General features: G+C 47.3%; 1 protein-coding gene across 1 annotated transcript; it reads right to left on the reverse strand.

The window, feature by feature from the left end:
* Positions 1–782: 782 nt before the first annotated feature.
* Positions 783–23,112, reverse strand: exosc5 (exosome component 5). Its single transcript, XM_080218209.1, has 6 exons — positions 22,946–23,112; positions 18,913–19,026; positions 10,695–10,816; positions 6,044–6,184; positions 3,110–3,199; positions 783–1,213 (listed from the first exon to the last, which is right to left on the reverse strand). The coding sequence occupies exons 1-6, from the start codon at positions 23,043–23,045 to the stop codon at positions 1,115–1,117; spliced, it is 666 nt and encodes a 221-aa protein (XP_080074335.1). The 5' UTR covers positions 23,046–23,112; the 3' UTR covers positions 783–1,114.
* Between the last annotated feature and the right edge of the window lie 1,007 nt (positions 23,113–24,119).

The raw sequence follows: 24,119 nt of genomic DNA on the forward strand, positions 1-24,119 counted from the left end.
GACCTTCATTACCGGGTCTGGCCTACATGCAACTCCAGAGCCACAGCAATGTGGTTGACTCTCAACTGGCCTCAGGCAACTTGGGATGGGCAATAAATGCTGGCAAGCCAGCGACACCCATGTCCCATAAATGAACTAAAAAAAAACAAAGGTGGTACACAATGAAACTTGTCTAAGTCATGGTGGTCAGTGATTTGGAAGGGAATTTAGAGGTTGTAGTGTTCCCACTTGCTTGAGTTCCAAAGGATCAGATGTCACTCAAAATATTTCTCTCTCCTCAGATGTTACCAGGCCTGTTCAGCTTTTCCGAGACTTCCTGCTTTTATCTGATCCCAGGGCAAGCATTGAAATCTGAGTTACCATAGAATCCCTACGGTGCAGGAGACCATTCAGCCCATCGAGTCTGCACCGATCATAATCCCATCCAGGCCCTACTCCCATAACGCCACATATGTACCCTGCTAATCCTCCTGACACTAAGAGACAATTTAGCATGGCCAATCAACCTACCCTGCACATCTTTGGACTGTAGGAGGAAATTGGAACGCCTGGAGCAAACCCACGCAGACACAGAGAGAATGTGCAGACTCCATACAGACAGTGACCCAAGGCTGGGAATCGAACCCGGGTCCCTGGCACAATGAGGCAGCAATGCTAACCACTGTGCCATCCATGTGGTGGCAGGGGTAAATAAACCAGGATCTTTTTTACTAATTGAAACCAGTATTTGCCAGATTTGTAAGGATATTATTGAAAAATTAGAAATGAGCAGGAAACCAAACTAGAATTCACGAGCGTTAAATTTTATTTAAAAAAAATAAAAAGAAGATTCCTTCTTCCTGACTCCCAGAAATACACTCAGCAGGCATCTGGCCCACTTCTGTGCCAGTGTGCTGGGACAGGTGATAACGACCAGTTCTCTCAGACACTCACCAGCTCAGAGTAATCACGTATCTAAGGAACAACCAACGGTTACCATGGAGGGCTCAGGAACACGGCAGAAGCAAAGAACGATTGCTGCTGTCCACAAGGGAATGTGTCCATTGACCTCATTCTGAAAGAGAGGACTTGGCGTTGCTGAAGGCCTTTTGGTGCACTGCAGCCCCCTCCATCTCTATTCGCTCTGTTTTGAATATTTCCTGCTCACCGAGTCTCTGTAGAACTGGAAGATTTTCTCTGCAGCTTTCTGGCACATTGCAACACACTGCTGGAGCTGGGTGAGGAGATAAGAGTGTTAGTAACAGCATTAAAGAACACCTTACTACCCCTTCCAGAACCCTACACCGAGCAGAGGCACCAAATATTTAAATACTGGATTTGTGTTTCTTATTCATTTATGGGCGTCACTGACTGGGCCAGCATTTATTACCCATCCCTAGTTGCCCGAGGGCAGTTGAGTCAACCACATTACTGTGGGTCTGGAGTCACATGTAGGTCAAACTGGGTACGGTCAGATTTCCTTCCCTAAAGGACCTTAGTGAACCAGGTAGGTTTTTTCGACAATTGACAATGGTTTCATGGTGACCAGTAGACTCTTAATTCCAGATACGTTGAATCACAGAATTCTGACAGGGCAGAAAGAGGCCATTTTGCCCATCAAGTCTGCACTGACTCAGTGAAAGGACATCTTACCTAAGCCCTTTTCCTGTAACCCCATGTATCTACCCCACTAATCCTTGTAACCTACACTCCTTGAGATTAAGGGGCAATATAGCGTGGCCAATCTACTAACCAGCTAACAGAAGCATCTGGAAGAAACCCACACAGACACTGGGAAAACATGCAAACTCCACACAGTCACCCAAGGCCAGAATTGAACCCCACTCCCTGGGTCTACGAGGCAGCAGTGCTAACCACTGTGCGTTCTCTCGTTAAAGAAGTTTTGTCCCACATTCCTTACTGAATTACTAATTACTATCTTATATTTGTGGCCTCTTAGTTTCGGACTCTGCACAAGTGGAAACAGCTTCTCTACAGCTACCCCTTCAAACCCCCATACACTAATGGGGCAATTTAGCACGGCCAATCCACCTACCCCACACATCTTTGGAGTGTGGAGGAAACCCATGCAGACACGGAGAAAATGTGCAGACTCCACACAGACACTGACCCAAGCCAGGAATCGAACCCGGGTCCCTGGAGTTGTGAGGCAGCAGTGCTAACCACTGTGCCACCATGCCGCCCAATCCCCAGCCATCTTTTTGCTGGAGAGTAGAGCCAGAACCTGTTCAATCTTTTCTGCTCGTTATAACTCCCCCGGTTCAGGTATCCTACTTGCAAATTTACTTTTGCACATTTACCATGAACCAAGAGGAACGTTGACACATTCAGGTCCATACAGCGAGTTATGAGTTCACCATCTGCAGGCCAAGCTAGTTACCAGCTGTTTCAATTCCCACCTCAAACCTTTAGCTCTGAAACGCCTCCTAACAGTTCACTGGGGTCAGGCAGCAACTCGCTAATGAAGCCACATGCTGCACTGGAACTGAGCCTAATGACATGTGAAAGATGGAGCTTCACAATGAGTCCAAACTGAATGAGAGCAAGTGAGAAAATTCGATCTGGCAGCACTCCGCAAATGATCCAGGTTGTCAAGGGGCTCAGGTATATTATTAAATAGAGTAATTAGATACTGGGTCGGGAGAGCGAAAGACTCACTGCAACCGCATGGAGATGGGCAAAGAAAAGACCACGAGAAAAATGGACCGAGATTTTCCAGCGTTTTCTATTTTGGTTTCAGATTCCAGCATCCACAGTATTTTGTTTTTCTTTTAGACCAAGTGAGTACCAGGTTTGACCCACCTTCCCACTCAGCCCACTACCCTGGCCCACGTTGAATTGCCAACCTCCTATATTGTGTCAGTAAGGTTGCTACAACGGTCTTGGTTTCCTCACGCACAGACACAGACATGCATACAAACAGATATCCAACCTGCCCCCACCCTCCCTGCTTCCCCAGCTGCCCTCTTCCACTTATATCACCTTCTCCCCCCACCACACCCCCTCTCCTCCCCCTCACATCCCTTTCCTTCCCCCTCTCCTTCCCCTCCACCTCGCAACAAATCCGCCACCCCCGCCATGAAAGTTGTGGGAGCTTGATAAAACCTACCTCCTCTACAGAATAGGACCCCTTGGTGGACGACATCAGCAGTTGCTTCTCAACACTGTCGATGGAGAAGGTGAGAATAGCAGCGGCCTCCTGTAACACACGTACCCCAGGGGTTAGACAACGATTTCCCCTGCTGCTCACAAACACACGTACCCCAGGGGTTAGACTGCGGATTGCCCTGCTGCTCAAACACACATACCCCAGGGTTTAGACAGCAGATTTCCCCTGCTGCTCACAAACACACGTACCCCAGGGGTTTGACTGTGAATTTCCCCAGCTACTCACACCACCAGCAGCAGCATCCAGGATTAGCAACGTTCAACAGTGTGGATTAATCTGACTGTTCGAGAGGACATCTTTAACATCGGTGGGACAAAAGAGCCAGCTCCAATCAACTGGCTGTAATGCTGCCCGAATCAGGGGTTGTGGGTTTGGGTACCACAACCTTGAAGCTGTGCAGGTGCACAGTTGCACAGCATCCAGAACATACTGCAACAAATATAATTACATCTCTTTAAGATGCACACAGCAAGGAGGGGTTTGGGATACACTTGATAAAAGTTGCAACATAGGTGGCCAAAGTAATTAAGAAGGCATATGGTATGCTTGCCTTCATTAGCCAGGGTATTGAGTACAAGAGTTGGAAAATCGTGTTGCAGCTATATAAAACCTCGGTTAAGCCGCATTGCGTGTAGTTCTGGTCATCACATCACCAGAAGGATGTGAAAGCTTTGGAGAGAGTGCAAAGGTTCACCAGGATGTTGCCTGGTCTCGAGGGCGTTGGCTACGAGGAGAGGTTGAATAAACTAGGATTGTTTTCACTCGAAGACAGAGGCTGGGGGGAGACCTGATAGAAGTCTACAAAATTATGACAGTCCTAGACAGGGTAGATAGTCAGGGGCTTTTTCCCAGGGCAGAAGTGTCAATTACAAAGGGGACACAGGTTCAAGGTGAATGGAGGAAAGATTAAGGGAGATGTGCAGGGGGAGGTTTTTCAAACAGAGAATGGTGGGTGCCTGAAACACGCTGCCAAAGGAGGTGTGGAAGCAGTCACAAGAGCAACATTTAAGAGGCATCTGGATGGGTACATGAAGAAGGAGGGAATAGAGGGATACGGGCTGAGTAAGGGAAGGTTTTTTTTAGTTTAGTTAGAGCATCATGATCGGCGCAGGCTTGGAGGGCCGAAGGGCCTGTCCCTTGCTGTACTGTTTTTTGATTGAGGTGCACGAGGGTTTAAGGACAAGGTGAGTAGGGAGGGTCAATCACAAGAGGGTGTAATTTTCGTGTAATGGACAGGAGATTCAGGGGGATTTGAGGAAAAACATTTTCACTCAGAGGGTGGTGGGAATCTGGAATATGCTGCTGGAAACGTAATGGAGGCCAGAAACCTTATGACCCTTAGGAAACATTTGGGATGAGCACTTGAAACATCAGAACATTCAAAGATATGGGACAAGTGCAGGAAATTGGGATTTGCATGACATTGCCAGAGCAGACTTGATGGGTCGAAGAGCCTTTTCTGCACAATCATGACACCAAAGAGACAACTCAGTATAACAAACAGGTCAGACAAAAGGAAGAATTCACGGCACCCAACGCTCCCTCTAAACTGCACTTGTGCATGGTTCACACATCAACAGACTGCACTGTGCAGGCATAAGAGAGCCATAGAATCCCTACAGTGCAGAAGTACATTCAGTCCATCAAGTCAGCATGTTGCCCCCTTTAAGGAATGTGTTGTATTCAAGCATACATTGCACATTGAAAGGCACAGGTCACACACCCCAAAAATAAATTTACAGAAGCCACTGGGTGTCACAACTGATTTAAGTCAATGATTAAGGGGTGGCACAGTGGTTGGCACTGCTACCTTTTAGCTCCAGGGACATGGGTTCAATTCCGGCTTTGGATGACTGTCTGTGTGGAATTTGCACGTCCCTTCCATGTCTGCACGGATCTCCTCTAGGTGCTCCGGTTTTATCCCACACTCCAAAGGTGTGTAGGTTAAGTGAATTGGCCATGCTAAATTGCGCTTTAGTGTCCAAGGCTGTGTAGGTTAGATGGGATTAGCCATGGCAAATGTTTAAGAGTCGCTGAGTGGAGACTGATCGCCAAGTTCCGCACACGAGTGCAACCTCAACCGGGATACTGGGTTCACGTCACACTATCTGCAACTCCCATGACTTGCTTGGACTTGCAAAATCTCTAACTGTCCTGAATGGAGACAATACGCATCTCTTTAACGTGTGCTTAACCCTCTCTCCACTCACATTGTCTGTAAAGACTCGCATTCCAACCATTATTTTGTAAATTGAGTTTGTGTCTTTATATGCCTTGTTGGTGAACAGAACTTCCACTCACCTGATAAAGGAGCAGCGCTCCAAAAGCTAATGGCTTTTGCTATCAAATAAACTTGTTGGACTTTAAGCTGGTGTTGTGAGACTTCTAAAAATGTTTAAGATTACAGGGATAGGGCAGGGGAGGGGGACTGGCTAAAATACTCTGTCAGAGAATTGGTGCAGACTTGATAGGCCGGATGGCTTCTTCTGCACTGTAGGGATTCTATGAGCCTATGACAGTTAATTGCGGTGCTGCACTATCAAGAGGTCAGGTTAAAGTCAAGCAGGTTCTGTTAAAGATGCCTTGGCATGAAGTGAAAGGCAGGGGAATGGTGTGGCCAGAATTTTTCCCTCAATCAATACCTCGATGGCCTGAACACTCATCCAGTTACAGATGGTTGGGCCTTGCTGTGAAAAGTGTGTGGTCGCTATACTACAAAAGCAATTCGTTGACAATAAAGGGCTTTGAGATAGCCCAGGAGTGCAACATGAACGAAATTTACAAAATGGATGCATCATTTCCTGGCAGAGGTTTCTTTAAATCAGGCATGTAGCCTGCTGCAAGTTCACCGCCCACGTGTCTCACTTCACTAACCTTCTCCACCTTGGTCGTTGGATCTAAGAGGATCTCTCCGTTGGAGTCGATCACACATGTGACCCCACAGAAAACGCTTCTCATCGGCAGCCCAGCATCCATCAACGCCATGCAGGCTGCGTTCAGGCAGCAAGACAGCAGCTGTCGCAGTGGGTTAAGGATTGTCCAGGTGATGGAAACTTCAACAAGCAAGAGCGACAAAGAGACAGCAAACGCATGGACGGAAACGTTTAACCCGCTTCGCTGCCGCAGATTTGCTCATCGCCTCGCACCACAAGAACTGAGCTGTAGAGAAAGTGTCAGGTAAATGCGGCACGCTGCAGAATTAAAGGGACAGGTACACCGGCTGTGCCTTAGTAGGCAGCAGGCTCACACGGAGACCAGGCCTTGAGTTCAATTCATAAGCCAGAGACCCAAGCACAAAGCCCAGGCACAATACCCAATGCAACACTGAGGGGACCTGGCCCGAATGGGATATCAAAGCAAGATAGTAAAAGATCCCACTGCGCCATTTCAAAGATCATCCCCCGGCACCCTGATCACTATTTGATTCTCAGCTGGTCACAATGCAACAGATCAGCTAATTGCTATTAGACAGACCTCATTATAGAATCCCTATAGTACAGAAGGAGGCCATTCTGCCCATCAAGTCTGCATCAACAACAATCCCACCCAGGCCTTTTCCCCATAACCCCATGCATTTATTCTGCTAATCCCCCTGACACTAATGGCTCGTTTAGCCTGCCCGATCAACCCAATCCGCACATCTTTAAACAGGAGGAGGAAACCGGAGTCCCAGAGGAAACCCACACAGACAAGGGAAGAATGTGCAAACTCCACTCAGACAGTGACCCAAGCCGGGAATTGAACTCGGGTCCCTGGCACTGTGAGGCAGCAGCGCTAACCACTGTGCCACCATGCAGCCCGTGACTCCTTGGCTGCCTAAATCTTTTGAAAGGTTCACACCACAGCGTGCACCTACACACCCCACTCTGCAATCATCACCTAACCGCATACTGTTGCAGCTCTTTGTATCTCCTCCATTTCCATGGGTCACGGCAAGTTGCAGCCTTCTCGTACCACATCAACCACTGCCAGAGACAGCACGGGTGAAGGGACATTCCGTACTGTGTCTGTCCGCTCACCAGTCTCCCAAGTTCAACACCCTATAAACATCAGATCATTCAAAGCCTGCTCTATGTATCCTGTTCATCCATCACCTGTGTTTGCTGACCTACACTGGGTTTAAAATCTTCATCTTGGTGTTCAAATCCTTGTTAATACTATAGAACATAGAATCCCTAAAGGGCAAAAGGAGGCCATTCAGCCCATCAAGTTTGCACTGACTCTCCAACAGAACATCTTACCCAGGCCCACCAACCACCCTATTCCTGTAACCCCACACATTTAGCACAACTAATTTCCCCTAAACCACATATCTTTGGACACCAAGGGACAATTTACCATGGCTAATCCCCCTATCTTGCACATCTTTGGACTATCCGTCACCTCTTCCAGCCAAACAACCCTCCCAGGTCCCTGAGCGCTTCTAATTCGGATCTATTGTTCAGCCCAGTTTCATTTGACTACTGGGAATTGCACCTTCAGCAGCCCTTAAGGGGGCAGCACGGTGGCACAGTGGTCAGCACTGCCACCTCACAGCACCGGGGCCCAGGTTCGATTCCCGGCTTAGGTCACTGTCTGCGCAGAGTCTGCACATTCTCCATGCCTGCGTGGGTTTCCTCCAGGCACTCTGGTTTCCTCCCACATTCCAAAAGACATGCTGGTTAGACGCATTGGCGGTGCTAAATTCTCCCTCAGCGTACCCGAACAGGGATTTTTACAGTAACTTCAGTGCAGTGTTAATGTAAGCCTGCTTGTAACATTAATAAATAAACTTTAACACTGAAATTATCCCCCTTTCAAAACCTCTCTGCATCCGACCTGACCAAATCCCTGGCCTTATGTCTCCTTAATTGGCAACAAATTTGGTCCAATGATACCTGCCAATTGCCTTGGAACAAAGGCACTATATAAATCCAAGTTGTTGTTGACACATCCCTTAAGCTGCCATAAATAATTGCAACACAAGGCTGAGTTCAGTAAACAAGCAAAGCCCTTCTGAAATAGGGTGACACAGTGGTTAGTGCTGCCAACTCACAGTGCCAGGGACCCAGGTTTAATTCTGGCCTCGGGTCGCTGTCTGTGTGGAGTCTGCACATTCTCCCTGCATCTGCGTGGGTTTCCTCCCAGTGCTCCGGTTGCCTCCCACAGTCCAAAGATGTGTAGGTTAGGTGGGTTGGCCATGCTAAATTGACCTTAGTGTCAGGGGGATTAGCAGGGTAAAACGTGCGGGGTTATGGGAATAGGGCCTGGGTGGGATTGTGGTCTGTGCAGACTTGATGGGCCGAATGATCTCCTTCTGCACTGTACATTCTATGATTGTAAATCGTAGAAATCCAACAGCGCAGGAGGCCATTTGACCCATCGACTCTGCACTGACAACAATCCCACCCAAGTTCCTATCCCCACAATACCACACGTTTACCCCGCAAATCCCTACAACTTACACATCCCAGATACTAAAGGAACAATTTAGCACAGCCAATCAACCTAATCTACACATCTTTCGGACTGTGGGAGGAAACTGGAGCACCTGGAGGGAAACCCACGCAGACACGGGAAGAACGTGCAGACACCACACAGACAGTGACCCAAGCTGGGAATCGAACCCAGGTCCCTAGTGCTGTGAGGCAGCAGTGCTAACCACTGTGCCACTGAGCCGTTTGTTGCCTTCACTTTTTCCAGAAAAGCAATCCTGACACATTTTGTTATGGATAGTTTTGAAGTAAACAGGATTATTTGAGACAGATAAAGAGGCCAAGGATAGAAAGCACTTACACCTACTCCTTTTATGACTCATTAGCTACCAACTTAGAACAAGAGGTGAATCATAATTTCAGGGCTCTTTTCTGATACAGCACTAAATACATACACAATCATACACAAGTCTGGTAAAAAGAAACTCCCTTGCAATTGACACAAACATCAAAGGCAACTTCCACATTATTCTCGAACCATAGAATTCTTCACAGAATCCCGGCAGTGCAGAAGGAGGCTGTCCAGCCCATCAGATCTGCACCAACTCCCTGACAGAGAATCTTAACCAGGCCCAACACCCTGCCCTACCCCCATTACTGGAGATAGCAGAACCATTCTTGCAGAGAGGCAGTGGGGCCATGACAGATCACATGGCCTCTTCCTGCGCGACCACCATTCCACAATTCCATCCTATTTGGCTTCACTGTCAAAATATTTTGCGCCCAATTCCACCCCACGTGCTCGGTGCTCAATCAGGCTAAATCAAAGTGTGGGTGGCCTCAAATCCGTGCTGAGTTTCAAACCCCATGTCCCACCCATACTCAGAATAAATAGAATCCCTACAGTGCAGGAAAGGCCCATCGGGTCAGCATTGATTCTCTAACAGAGTATCATATCCAGGTCCGCTCCCCCACCCTATCCCTGTAACCCCACACATTTACTATGGTTAATCCAACTAACCTATACACCTTGGGGCCCCAAGGGGCAATTTAACACGGCCAATCCACTAACCTACATGTCTTTGGAAACTAAGGGGTAATTTAGTATGGCCAATCTACCTAACCTGCACATCTTTGGAATGTGGGAGGAAACCAGAGCACCTGGAGGAAACCCATGCACGCACAAAGAGAATGTGCAACTCCTCACATTCACCGAAGACCAGAATCGAACCAGGTTCCCTGGCGCTGTGAGGCAGCAGTGCTAACCATTGTGCCAACATGCCACCCAAGGCACTTGGCATTCATTGTCAATTGATGCCCAATTATTGATTCAGACATCGGGGAGAACACGCCTTTGAAAGAGGAGCTGTGGGACCTATTGCGTCCAGTCAAGGTGGACTTTGTTTTGATGTCTCATCTGAAAGTTACAGCCACAAAAGCACAGCACTGACTTGTCAGCCTTGCTCGTGTGCTCAAATCACTGGAGTGGGACCTGAACCCACACTTTCAAAGAGTCAGAAACGAGAGTGTGACCCACCGAGCCACAACTGATACGCTTCATGCACCATTAGAATGTTCCCCAATGCCCTAGTCAATATGCAGCCCTCATCCGACATCACTAAAAGGTGACGTGTGTGGAATGGTGCTGTGTACGGGTTCTAACTATGCGCTTTTGCTGCAATGCTTCCTACATTACAATGGTTATAGAATCCCTACAGTGCACAAGAGGCTTTTCTGATAGAGTATCTCACCCCGGCTCTAGCCCTCTAACCCCACACATTTAACACGGCTAAGCCACCTAACCTACACATCTTTGGACCCTTAAGGGGCAATTTAGCATGGCCAATCTAGCTAACCTGCACATTTTGGGACACTAAGGGACTATTCAGCATGGCCAATCCACCCAATCCGTGCATCTTTGGACCTCAAGGGGCAATTTAGTACGGCCAACCCACCCAACCTGCACATCTTCGCTCCCTGACACTTCAAAACATACTCTGCAAAGTGCCTTGGAATGCCATGAGGTTGTGGTGAACACCATTTAATTGTGAAGAAGAACAATTCAAAGCTGGAGATTGCCTGGCTGGTAGGTCTGTCATTGAAAAGGATACCGATCCAGAGTCATGGATGACTTGCAGGATGATCGTGATGGAAGAGCGTGGGTGGAGCGCAGTCAGGATGGTGGCTTCACACGTGTTTCGAATCATCTGTTCCTTGCTCTTCTCAATAACACCTTTCAGCAACCAAAGGAAAAGGAGGGAGTGAATTCTGAAAGACCACCTAAAACATTCAGTAAAAATGAAACAAGCCTCAGCACCCAACTGGCGATTGAAGGGTAGCAGCAGGAAGGCCAATACCAACAAGATTTAATTTGTTCCCACAAACTTTCCAGAACCTGATTCATCATTCTGGGATGAGCAGAAAAATATCAACCCTCTTGCTGTTTTCACAGTAACTTCATTGCAGTGTGAATACAAGACTTACTTGTGACTGATAAATAAACTTTTTTAAAAAACTGAGTTATAACAGTCCCACTTCATTTTAAAAAACTCTAGTATTGCTGAAAAAAGACATTTTGTAGAAGCTTTTTGCCTTGCACTCACCAGGGCTGTCACTGTCAGTGAAAAAGGCTTAATGCTGTTTGAGAAGAGAGTGCTGATTGATTGGCAGGTGGACTCTGATTGGTAGAGGTGTTGCAATGAAACATGCACCAGTTAAGGTTTATTTATTCCTGTCACAAGTAGGCTTATATTAACACTGCAATTAAGTTACTGTGAAAATCCTCTAGTTGCCACACTCCAGCGCCTGTTCAGGTGCACTGAGGGAGCATTTAATATGGCCAATGCACCTAACCAGCACACACAGAAAACTGGAGCACTCGGAACCCACACAGGCCTGTGGAGAATGTGCAGACTCCATACAGACCCAAGCTGGAAACTGAACCCAGGTCCTGGTGAGGCAATGGTGACTGACAGTTAACTGTCAAACATTGTTTGAAAATTTAAACAAAGCAGCATGACTCTGATTGGTCGAGGCATTGCCCCGAGGAATGAACCAGCCAATGGCCATCACTTATTTTGTTTACCTGAAACAGATGCAACGTGTGCACCTGTCTACAAACAACAGGGCCCAGTGTATTAACTTGGTAGCTTCCAGCATGCACAAATGCCCCCACGCTGAAAGCCTGACTGACAACTTTAAACTGGTTGTCAGTGTAATTTTTAATCACACTGAGGATTACTTAGCAAATGTTGTCCAATTGCAGAATCGCATTGAACGTTGAACATTGTTTCAAGTATTACAAGGTTGGACTTGCCCTGACACTGAGGGGCAATTTAGTATAGCCAATTCACCTAATCTGCATATCTTTGGACACTATGGGGCAATTTAGCATCTAACCTGCACATCTTTGGACTGAGAGGGTAAACCAGAGCACCCGGAGGAAACCCATGCAGACACAGGTGGAACGTGCAAACTCCACACAGACAGCTGCCTGAGGCCGGAATCAAACCCGGGTCCATGGCGCTGTGAGGCAGCAATGCTAACCACTGTGCTACCATTTCAACCAAAATATTTCACTGATATTTCAGAATTCACCCCAGTGCTGATAATGCCTTTGAAGTTCAAGTGTTTTAGGTGATTGTTTAAAAAATCCCCAGCATTCGTTTATTTTAACACACTGACAGACTCTCTGAGAAGGAAAGGGGATTTAATTTATTTCAGCATATGAGCATCAGATCTGGAGAACAGGGCAAATATTTGACCAAACGCCTTACTGCTGTAGAAACAAAGCTTGTAACACAGAGGCAAAGGCTGAAAGGATCATAAACTGCGTCCTCAGTTAAAGATGTAACCCACATATTACACAAGTGTGATGATACACTGCCTTTAAGAAATGTATTTTTATTGTGCTGCTTGTAAGGGGTATGTTTGAAAGTCAGCTCCGTTTTACACGGTACCAACTTGACTGGGCAGCGGTCAGCTCAAATATTGCGAATCTGGAATAACGACTAATTTTAGCTCAGGATGTGCCTTATGTGCTTATACTTGTTAACGGTCCTAGATCTTTTTGAACATCTCTGGGGAGAGAAATTTCTTTTAAATGGGTCCGGTCAGCAAATGTACCTGATTTAAAAAATGAAGGTAAAAACATCGAGCTTCCTACAAACTTAGCTCCTCCCATTAATCACATTATCGAGAACTGTTAACAAGCATAAGCATGTAAGACACATTCCTAGCTAAAGTTAGTCATTATCCCACATTCTCAATATTTGTGCTGACTGCTGCCCAGACAAATTGGTACCAGGTAAACCTTTCAAACATATCCCTCACAAGAAACACAATAAAAATACATTTTTTAATGACAGTGTATCATCACACTTGTGCAATATGTGGTTTACATGTTTAACTGAGGGTGCAGCTTATAATCCTTTCAGCCTTTGCTTCTGTTCCAAATTACAGTTTTCATTTTAGCTAGGAATGTGTTTAAACAGTTAATGCATTTTTGCTTACTTAGGCTTCCCTTGGGGTTCCAGAATTGGGTTTTGATTAGGTTGATTGACGAAGGTCATGTCATTAATGGGAACAGCTAAGCTTGTAGGAAACTCAATGTTTTAGCTTCAGTTTTAAAATCAAGTGCATTTGCTGATCGGACCTGTTTAGAAGAGGTTACTGCCTCACTCTGAAAAAATATCTCCCTCTCCAGATGTTCAAAAAGATCTAGGACTGTTAACAAGTATAAGCATGGAAGGCTGTGTTGTTTTAAGGAGGAGTTTAAGTCTATAAGAGGAATATCTCTTGATTGGAATGAATAGGGATAGGTTAGTAGTTAAGAACTGTATCTTGTCATGTTTGAGTATTGTTTAAATGTTAAATTGCTTCATTTGTTACAGTTAAACTGTATTGTTAGATAGAGTTTGTTTTTGCTTAAAGCTCCCTAGTGGGTCAATAGAATCACACCTGGCATGAAACACCGCATCCTCACACTAATGCCAAAAACAAAAAATAGTTGGGGTCTAGTCTAACTTCATAATATACCTTGGGATTTCTGACCTCATACCCCAACATATACACAGGCCACTGTGGTACTGTGGCAAAAGAGGACCTGATTCCATTCGTCTAACTCCGGATCAACTGGGGGCCAGAAGCAATGCAGCCACGTGAAGGGGCTAAAGGCCTGGGAGTTCGATGCTGCAGGACCTGTTCCGCTCTCTGGTACCAGAGAGCGTTCAAGTTTTATTTCTTAGTGTCACAAGTAGACTTACATTAACACTGCAATGAAGTTACTGTGAAAATTATTGACAGTAACTAGCACAAAGTCGTTACACCAGTGACATAAATTCTGATTAATTCATGCGTAAGTGCTTTTTATAATCAGTCATCACACTCCGGTGCCTTTTCGGGTACACTGAAGAAACATTTAGCATGGCCAATGTACCTAACCAACACGTCTTTCAGACTGTGGGAGGAAACTGGAGCACCTGGAGTAAACTCACCCAGACACGGGGGAGAACATGCAAACTACACAGAGACCGTGACCCGAGCCGAGAATTGAATCTAGGTCCCTGGCACCGTGAGGCAGCAGTGCTAACCACCATGCCGCCCCTTTAAGGGCTCAGGCAGCTGAAGATGCAATTCCCAATATTCAAATCGAATTGGGACTGAACAACAGAATTAGAAGTGCACAGGGATCTCAGAGTGTTGTATGGCTGGAAGAGGTGAAAGAGCGTCCAAAAACGTGTGGTTAGGGGGATTAGTCATGCTAAACATCTGGGGTTACAGGGATAGGGTGGGGTGTAGGTCTGGGTAAGATGCTTTGTCGGAGAGTCATTGCAGACTTGGAGGGCCTCCTTCTGCCCTCTAGGGATGCTTTGTTCTATAGAGAGAGGCAAGGATTTGAACACCAAGATGAGAATTTCAAATGCAACGTAGGTCAGCAAACACAGGTGATGGATGAACAGGATACATAGAGCAGGCTTTGAATGAGCCGGATTTTATAAAGTGTTGAAGTTGGGAGCCTGGGAACCGAACCCAGGTCCGTGGCGCTGTGAGGCAGTAGTGCTGACCACCGTGCCATTCTTGAAGAAGTCGAAGCCTGGGGGCCCAGGCTGTGTGATTTACACAACATTTAATACACATGGAAGACCAAATCAGTCACTGTAATAAAGCTGATTATAAAAAGCACTTACGCATGAATTAATCAGAATTTATGTCACTGGTGTAACGACTTTGTGCTAGTTACTGTCAATAATTCAGCAAACACTTTTAACTTTTATCATCTTTGGCCAGCCTGCAATCCCTCACTGGACTCCTAAGTTCCACCCTGTGACCTTGAGCTTATTTTTTAAACTCTGCCAGTGTTTTGTGTCGTGCACTGCAGTCACTGGCCCATTACTGAACCTTCACTGGCTCCATTTTAATGCTCAACTCAGAACAGGAGAAATTTCTTCTCTCTGGGGGTGGGCGGGCGGGGGGGGGGGAGTGAATCTGTAGAATTATATCCCGCAGAGAGCTGTAGAGGCTGGGGCCGTAAATATGTTCAAGGCTGAGATATGACAGGTTTTTAAATCAGTAAGGGAAATGAAGGATTATGGGGATAAGGCAGGAAAGTGGGTGTTGAGGATTATCGCATCAAATCAGTCATAATCTTATTGAATGGTAGAGCAGATCCGTGCCGTGGGCAGCACGGTGGCACAGTGGTTAGCACTGCTGCTTCACGGCTCCAGGGACCTGGGTTCGAATCCCGGCTTGGGTCAGTGTCTGTGTGGAGTCTGCACATTCTCCTCGTGTCTGCGTGGGTTTCCTCCGGGTGCTCCAGTTTCCTCCCACAGTCCAAAGATGTGTGGGTTAGGTTCATTGGCCATGCTAAAATTGCCCCTTAGGTGTCCTGAGATGCGTAGGTTAGAAGGGTTAGCGGGTAAATGTGTAGGGATATGGCGGCAGGGCCTGGGTGGGATTGTGGTCGGTGCAGACACAATGGGCTGAATGGCCTCTTTCTGCACTGTAGGGTTTCTGTGATCTATTCTATTTTTATGACCAGATTTGATGAGCCAAATGGCCTACTTCTGCTCCTACATCTTAGGGTCTTAGAGTATAAAATTCTAAAAGGGATCAATAAAGTAAATGTAGATCAAATGTTTCCCCTTATGGGGCAATCTAGAACAAGAGGTCACAGGGATAGATGGAGAAGTGATAGATTTAAGACTGAGATGAGGAGCAACTGCTTCTCACAGAGCAGAGTGAATTTGTGGAACTTGCTGCCCCACAGCGCTGTGGAGACTGAATGATTGAATGGGTTCAAGAAGGAGATAAAGTTTTAACGTTTATTTATTAGTGTCACAAAGTAGGCTTACATTAACACTGCAATGAAGTCACTGTGAAAATCCCCAGATATATTTCTCATATATATAAAAAGAATGTTAAAGGGATACAGGGAACAGGTGGGGAGGTGGATTGGAGTCCAGGGAGAGAGATCAGCCATATTCTGATTGAATGGCAGAGCACGCTCAAAGGGCTGAATCTGCCCATTTCTGCTCCTAATTTCTGTGTTCCTGGTCTTGCTGTGTACATGTGGCCTCTTCCCTCACGTCTGCAGCCCATTCTCTCCTCACAGTCCTCCAACTCCCAATCTCATCCACCTCCCTTCTAACTGTTTGACAATCTCAGTCTCAAACTCCCTCCCTGATCCCTCTTTCCTCTCCCCCCTCCTAAGAAACTTAACCAACACAATTTTGTTTTGAAGCAGTACCATTGTCAACCAGTTCCCCCAACTGTTCAGCGGCTCCCTCCACCACCAGCCCCCAGTGTCCCCCCACCCCCAAACTTGCCACAAGCCCAATTCTCTGCATTAACCTCCCTTTATTAATGTAGTGTTTTATAGTGCATCCCTTTAGAAACCAGTATGTTCAACACCTTCCACTCTCACCAGAAAGCTGCCAGTGAAATCTCAAGTGTGAGAACCCCTCTGCTGCCACCATGTGTTATCCTTTACGTACTGTAATAAATAACCTGCAGGAAACAAGTTAAAAGCTAAAACTGTATTTTCAGTACTGAAAAAAAAGACAAGCTTTAGACTTCACATGGAAAGTGTGCCCCATTGGGAGAAAATTACGCCCCTCAGCACAGCGGTTATCACTGCTGCCTCACACTGCCAGGGACCCGGGTTCAATTCCAGCCTCGGGTCACTGTCTGTGTGGAGTTTGCACGTTCTCCCCATGTCTGCGTGGGTTTCCTCCGGGTACTCCGGTTTCCTACCATACTTCAAAGATGTGCACGTTAGGTGGATTGCTATGATTCACTGCCACCCCCAAGGCTATTGCAAACCATCCAGTCCCCATGTGACAATTCCCAATAACCCTCTTTGTAACAGCCCATACCTCAGCAGTCCACTTGGAATCAGATAATTCTAGAGTACAGGAGGAGCATATTCAGCCCATCGATTCTGCACTGACCATAATCTCACCCAGGCCCCATCCCTGTAACCCCACGTACTTAGCCATCCAATTCCCCTGACACTAGGGTCAATTTAGCTTGGCCAATCAACCTAACCCGCACATTTTTGGACTGTGGGAGGAAACTGGCGCACCCAGAGGAACCCTATGCAGACACGGTTGAGGGGGGGGGTGTACACGTAAATGGCAAGACTGCAAGATGTAGGATCATAAGTAGGCCATTTGGCCCATTAAGTCTGCTCGCTATTCAAAGAGATCATGACTGATCTGATTGGAGTTGAGGATTATCCTCTTTCCCGTCTTTTCCCCATAACCCTTATTGATTAAAAACCTGTCACATCCCAGCCTTGAACACACTTAACAACTTGACCTCTACAGCCCTCTGCGGTAATTCCATAGACTCACTCTCCTCAGAGAGAAGAAATTCCTCCCTTTTTGATTTGAGGCAGTCACCCGAGGTCAGAACCGAACACAGATCCCTGGCACTGTGAAGCAGCAGTGTTAACCACTGTGCCACTCTTCATTCCCTTGACCCCATGGTCCTCTAACTCAGTGGAGATTAGAAGAATTGGAGGTGATTTTACAGAAACGTAAAATAATCTGAGCCAGCTTGACAGGGTCAATGCTGGAGGCTTTACAACTAAAGAATCAAGGTCTCAGGATTTCATTCAGAGGCTTCTGAACCTTTGAGATTCCATCTGAGAGAGTGATCACTGAGTATCATAGAATCCCCACAGTGCCATTCGGCCCAAATCCATAGCCCCACAAATTGACTCTACTAATTCTTTCCCATCCACACACACTGGAACACTAAGGGACAATTTAGCATAGCCAATCCCATCTAACCTACACACATTTGGGCTACGGGAGGAACCCGGAGCACCCAGGGAAAACCAGCGCAGACACAGGGAGAATGTGAGCCTCCACACAGACATTCACAGAATCAAACCTGGGTCCCTGGCGTTGTGAAGCAGCAGCGCTAACCGCTGTATCACCCCTGAAAGATCGTGATTGAAACAGATTCTGAAGGAATACGGGGGCCAGGCAGAAAAACGAACTGAGATTAAGGGTCAGCCATTATCTTTTCCATGGCTGCGCAGGAACAATGTCACTTCCTATTCCTTACATTGACCTATGATGTGTTCCTTTCTATATCTCAGCATCTCTACTCATGCACAACCCTCATAAAAACCTCCCTGCCAGCTGCCTACACTTCACAATGCTCCTTTTTTCCATTTTTCACCCAGTAACCTGTAGGACAGCACAGTGGTTAGCACTGCTGCCTCACAGCGCCAGGGGCCAGGGTTCAATTCCTGGCTTGGTTCACTGTCTGCATGTTCTCCCCATGTCTGTGTGGGTTTCCTCCAGGTGCTCCGATTTCCTCCCATGGTCCGAAAGGCATGCTGGTTAGGATGCATTGGCAGTGCTAAATTCTCCGTCAGTGTACCCGAACAGACCGGCCTAGCCTGCACATCTCTGGACTGGTGGCCGAGTCCCTGGTGGTGTGAGGTAGCAGTGTGAACCACTGTGCCACCCCATCTCACGATGTGAAGCTGTGTCTCAAAATGTGGGGGTTACAGCATTTAAAGAGCTCTTAGATAAGTACATGAATATGCAAGGAATAGAAGGATATGGATCAAGGGCAGGCAGAAGGGATTAGTTTAATTTGGTGTCATGTTGGGTGCAACATTGTGGGCCGAAGGGCCGGTTCCTGTGCCGTACTGTTCTACGTAGGCGCCGGAATGTGGCGACTAGGGGATTTTCACAGTGACTTCATTGCAGTGTTAATGTAAGCCTGCTTGTGACACTAATAAATAAACTTTTAAAAAGAAACTTAACTGAAGCTCTTTCCCTGACTCACAGCCTCCCCGAAACTTACTCGGTAACCCAACTTTGGGCTTTAGCAGGACATCCAGCGTGGCCTTATCAAAGATCTCTTTGCTGACTTTCACCTCCGCCGGCCCATAAACAGCAGCCAGGACTGTTGTATCTCCTGAGGTTTGAAAGAAAAATGCCCAATAAGGTTGCATCGAGGGATCATTGTGACAGGGACAAGACGATCTTTTTATTCAAAAACCCAGTTGCTGCCTTCCCAAATCACCAGAAAATTTGATTAAAATTAGTTCCGTTTTTTAATTAAACCAACAAAACACTTTCGGCATAAAACATTTCAACTGCATCACTCGAGGCCACAAAAAGTTTCCATTTTACAGTCATTGTTGAAGTGCCGCCATTGTATAAATGTCAAAAACACAGCAGTCGCAAGTTGTGCAAAGCAAGCTCGCACAAACAAAGGAGGAATAAACAGGTTGGCATACTGCAATAAACGGAGCAGGGCAAGGGTGTGTTTGGGGCAGCATAGTGGCACAGTGAGGTGGCACAGCGGTTAGCACTGCTGCTTCACAGTGTTCAGGGACCCAGGTTCAATTCCAGCCTTGGGTCACTGTCTGTGCAGAGTCTGCGTGTTCTCCCCATTCTGCGTGGGTTTCCTCCGGGTGCTCTGGTTTCCTCCCACAGTCAAAAGATGCGCAGGTTAGACAGATTAACCATGCTCAATGCCCCTTTCTGTCCAAAGATATGCAGATTAGGTGGATTGGCCGTGCTAAATTGCCCCTTAGTGTCCAAAGAAGTATAGGTTAGGTGGATTAGCAGGGTAAATGCATGGAGTTATGAGGATAGGGCAGCGGGAGGGCCTGGGAAATATGCTTTGTCAGAGAGTCTGCGCAGAATTGATGGGCCGAATGGCCTCCTTCCGCTTTGTAGGAATTCTATGATACAAGGCTATGGGTGGAGTGCATGCAGTGGAAATAACTTGGGATTGATAAGAGTAATTTGTAATGAGATTGCTTTGAGATCGATATTGAGCTTTGGGAAGAGAGTGGGGCAGTGGAATTAGTTTGAAATTGATATAGGGCTATTGAGAGAGACAGTGGGATTAGTTTGGGGATTGATACAGGGCTAAACGGAGAGCTTGGGGCAATGGAATTAGTTTGGGGACTGATACAGGGGTGCTACTTTGAGGATTAATACAGGGCTATGGGGATAGAGTGGAGCAGTGGGATTAGTTTGAGATTGATACAGGGCTGTGGAGAGAGAGAGAGAGAGTGGGCTTAGTTTGGGGATTGATACAGGGCTATGGAGAATGGGGCAGTGGGATTAGTTTCAAAAGGTACGTCGAAAGGTTAGTCATGGCATGAATCAATTCCGGCCTCTCAGATTGCCTGGATCCACTACAGATCATCTACCGCCACAACAGGTCCACAGTAGATGCCATCTCCATGGCCCTGCACTCAACCCTGGAACATCTACATAACAAAGACACCTACGTCAGACTCCTATTTATTGACAAAAGCTCAGCATTCAACACCATTATTCCTAATAAACTCATCTCCAAACTCTGTGGCCTGGGCCTCGCCCCTTCCCTCCGCGATTGGATCCTGAATTTCCTAATTCACAGGCTGTAATCGGGAAGAATAGGCAACGACACTTCCTCCAAGATCATCCTCAACACCGGTGCCCTACAAGACTGTGTTCTCACCTCCCTACTATACTCCTTATACACCTATGACTGTGGAGCCACATTCCCCTCCAATTCTATTTTCAAGTTTGCTGACGACATCACTGTAGTGGGTCAGATCTCAAACAATGACGAGGCAGAGTACAGGAATGAGATAGAGAATCTGGTGAGACAACAATAATCTCTTCCTTAATGTCAACAGAACGAAGGAGATTGTCATCGACTTCAGGAAGCGTAGAGGAGAACATGCCCCTCCCTACATCAATGGGGACAAAGTAGAATGGTCGAGAGCCTCAAGGTTTTAGGTGTCCTGGTCCCTCCATGCTAACACCATAGTTAAGAAAGCCCACCAACGCCTCTATTTTCTCAGAAGACTAAGAAAATTTGGCATGTCCATTACAAATCTCACTAACTTTTATAGACGCACTATAGAAAGCATTCTTTCTGAATATATCACAGCTTGGTACGGCCCCTGCTCTGTCCAAGATCGCAAAAAACTACAAAGGATCATGAACGAAGCCCAGTACATCACTCAAACCAGCCTCCCACTCACTGACACTGTCTACACTTCCCGCTGCCTCAGAAAAGCAGTCAGCATAATTAAGGACCCCACACACCCCAGACACACTTTCTTCCACCTTCTTCCATCAGGAAAAAGATACACAAATCTGAGGACACGTACCAACTCAAGAACAGCTTCTTCCCTGCTGCTATCAGACTTTTGAATGGACCTATCTCGCATTAAGCGGATCTTTCTCTACCTAGCTATGACTACAAAACTACATTCTGCACCTTCTCCTTTCCTTCTCTATGTACAGTATGCTTTGTATAGTGCACAAGAAACAACACTTTTTACTGTTTACTAATACATGTGATAATAATAAAGCAAATCAAAAATTTACAATTGATACAAGGCTATGGGAAGAGTGGGGCAATGGAATGAATTTGGGAACTGATGCTGGTTATGGGGAGAGTGGGACAGAGGGATTAGTTTAGGATTGATACCAGGCTATGGGGAGAGTGGGACAAACTGGGGATTGATACAGGGCTGAGGAGGGTGGAGCAGTGGGATTAGATTAGGATTGATACAGAGTTATGGGAAGAGTGTGGCACCGTGGGATTAGTTTGGGGATTGATACTGGTCTGCGTGGGGAGAGCAGGGCAGTGGGGTTAGTTTGGGGATTGATGTTAGGGTATGGGGAGAAAGTGGGGCAGCGGGACAGAACAAAGAAAATTAAAGCACAGAAACCGGCCCTTCAGACCCGCAAGCCTGCACTGGCCACGCTGTCCAGCTTAACTAAAACCCCTTAATCTTCCAGAGACCATATCCTCTATTCCTATCCTATTCATATATTTGTCAAGATGCCCCTTAAACATCACTATCCTATCTGCTTCCATTACCTCATACAGGGCTCTAGGTAGAAAGCAGGGCAGTGGGATTAGTTTGGGGATTGATACTAGGCTATGGGGAGAGAATGGGATAAATTGGGAGTTGATCTAAGTTTACGGGGAGAGAGGATGGAGCAGTGAGATTTCTAGTTTAGTACTGATACAGGGTTACGGGGAGAGAGGGGGCAGTGGGATTACTCTGGGGATTGATACAGGGTTATGGAGAGAGTACGACAATGGGATTAGTTCAGATTTGATACAAGAGCTATGGGAGAGAATGGGGCAAGTTTGGAATTGATACTGGGTTACGGAGAAATGATGGAGCAGTGGGATTCGATTAGGATTGATACAGGGCTACGGGGAGAGAATGGGACAAGTTGGGGATTGACACAGGCCCCCAAGAAGAGAGGACGGAGCAGTGAGATTAGCTTGGGGACCGATAGAAGGCTACAGCAAGAGAGTGGGGCAGTGGGATTAGTTTGGGGATTGATACAGGGCTATGAAGAGAGAGCAGGGAGTGTGGAACAGTGGATTTATACAGAGTTTGGGGGGAATGAATAGTGAAATTCATAACCAGGGTGATGGAAAGAGAATGGGGATTAGTTGGGGGGGGGGGGGGGGGGGGGGTCAATGGTTGCCCCGATTTGATTATTGTCACACGTATTGGGATACAGCGAAAAGTATTATTTCTTGCACACTATACAGACAAAGCATACCGTTCATAGGGAACGCATGCTGCTGGTTAGATGCATTGGCCATGCTAAATTCTCCCTCAGTGTACCCGAACAGGCACCGGAGTGTGGCGACTAGGGGATTTTCACAGTAACTTCATTGCAGTGTTAATGTAAGCCTACTTGTGACACTAATAAATAAAACATAGAGGAGGGTGCAGAATGTCCCAGTTATAGGTAGGATGTGTGGAGAAAGATCAGCTTAGTGAGGTAGATCCACTCGAGGGTCTGTCGGTTGATTCTGGTCAATGAGGCTGAGTGGCGGCAGCACTCACCTTGCGTGAAGCAGGCCGAGCCATCAGGCCTGGACAGGAGGTTGTGCTCGCAGCAGAAAGGCCGCAGTTGCTGCTGAGCCTCGACGCCGGCTTCCTCCATCCCCAGCAACCGCGCGGCGCGGCCTCGAGGGGAAGGCGGGCCTTCACAGCCAGAACCGGGCGCCAGGCCTGGCCTCCCGCTGACTGACAGCTCTCGTCACCAATCCCTGTCAACGACTCGCCGACCAAGCCAATCGGAAGCCGCGGAAGGCGGGCCTTCACCACTGGGGCCGGCTTCCTGCTGATTGACAACTCTCTTCACCAATCAGATGTCAGCGGTGCGCCGTTCCAACCAGTCAGAAGCCGCGGAAGGAGGAACCTAACAACCACGACCGGGCACTCGGCCCCCGGCCTCCCGCTGACTGACAGCTCTCTTCACCAATCTGCTGTCAGCGGATTGCCGTCCCAGTCAATCACGAGCCACAGAGGGCGGGATATAACAACAGAACCAGCCGCCGGCCCAGGCCTCCCACTGACTGACAGCTCTCTTCACCAGTCATCGACTTGCAACCCCAGCCAGTCAGAAGCCGTAGAAGGCGGATCCTAACAACCAGAACCAACCACACGGCCAGTCAAGCCAGGCCTCCCGCAGACTGACAGCTCTCTTCACCAATCAATTGTGAGCCACTCGCAGACTTCACCAATCAGAAGCCCCGGAAGGTGGGCCCTAGCAACCACAGCTGCCGGCCCTGACCTCTCACTGACCTTTTCGCCAATCAGCTGTCAGCACCTCTCCGTCTCAGCCAGTCATGAGCCGCAGGAGGTGGGCCCTAGCGTTTGGCGGCCGCCCACTCGGCCCATCCTCCTGCTGACTGACAGCTCTTCTCGCCATTTAGATGTCAGCACCTCGCCGTCCCAGCCAATCAGAAGCTGCGGAAGGCGGGACCTAGCGACAAGAACAAGCCGCCAGGCCTGCCGCTGACTGACCGCCCTCTTCACCAATCAGATGACAATACCTCGTCGTCCGGCCAATCAGCATCGAGGAGAGGCGGGCCCTAACAACGAAAAAAGCCCTCTCAGGAAGGACCCCCTCTATAGGTGTCCACTCTAGGGCCTTTACTTCAATCAGTGACAAACAAAGCCGCCCTCCTTTCAAATGTCATCGCCTTGCATTTCTTTGGCTGGATGAGGTGGC

Source organism: Carcharhinus amblyrhynchos, unplaced genomic scaffold (assembly GCF_965287045.1).
Source record: "Carcharhinus amblyrhynchos unplaced genomic scaffold, sCarAmb.v2.hapA scaffold_37, whole genome shotgun sequence".
Classification (NCBI taxonomy): domain Eukaryota; kingdom Metazoa; phylum Chordata; class Chondrichthyes; order Carcharhiniformes; family Carcharhinidae; genus Carcharhinus; species Carcharhinus amblyrhynchos.

What these genes read in the sequence shown, in the direction of transcription:
- exosc5 (XM_080218209.1), bottom strand. Translation starts at nt 23,045, where the DNA reads ATGGAGGAAGCCGGCGTCGAGGCTCAGCAGCAACTGCGGCCTTTCTGC. An exon ending in TCATCCATGACTCTGGATCG is followed by an intron (nt 6,185 to 10,694) that starts GTATCCTTTTCA and finishes CCACTGCGACAG; the next exon opens with CTGCTGTCTTGCTGCCTGAA. An exon ending in GGTCCTATTCTGTAGAGGAG is followed by an intron (nt 1,214 to 3,109) that starts GTAGGTTTTATC and finishes CTCCTCACCCAG; the next exon opens with CTCCAGCAGTGTGTTGCAAT.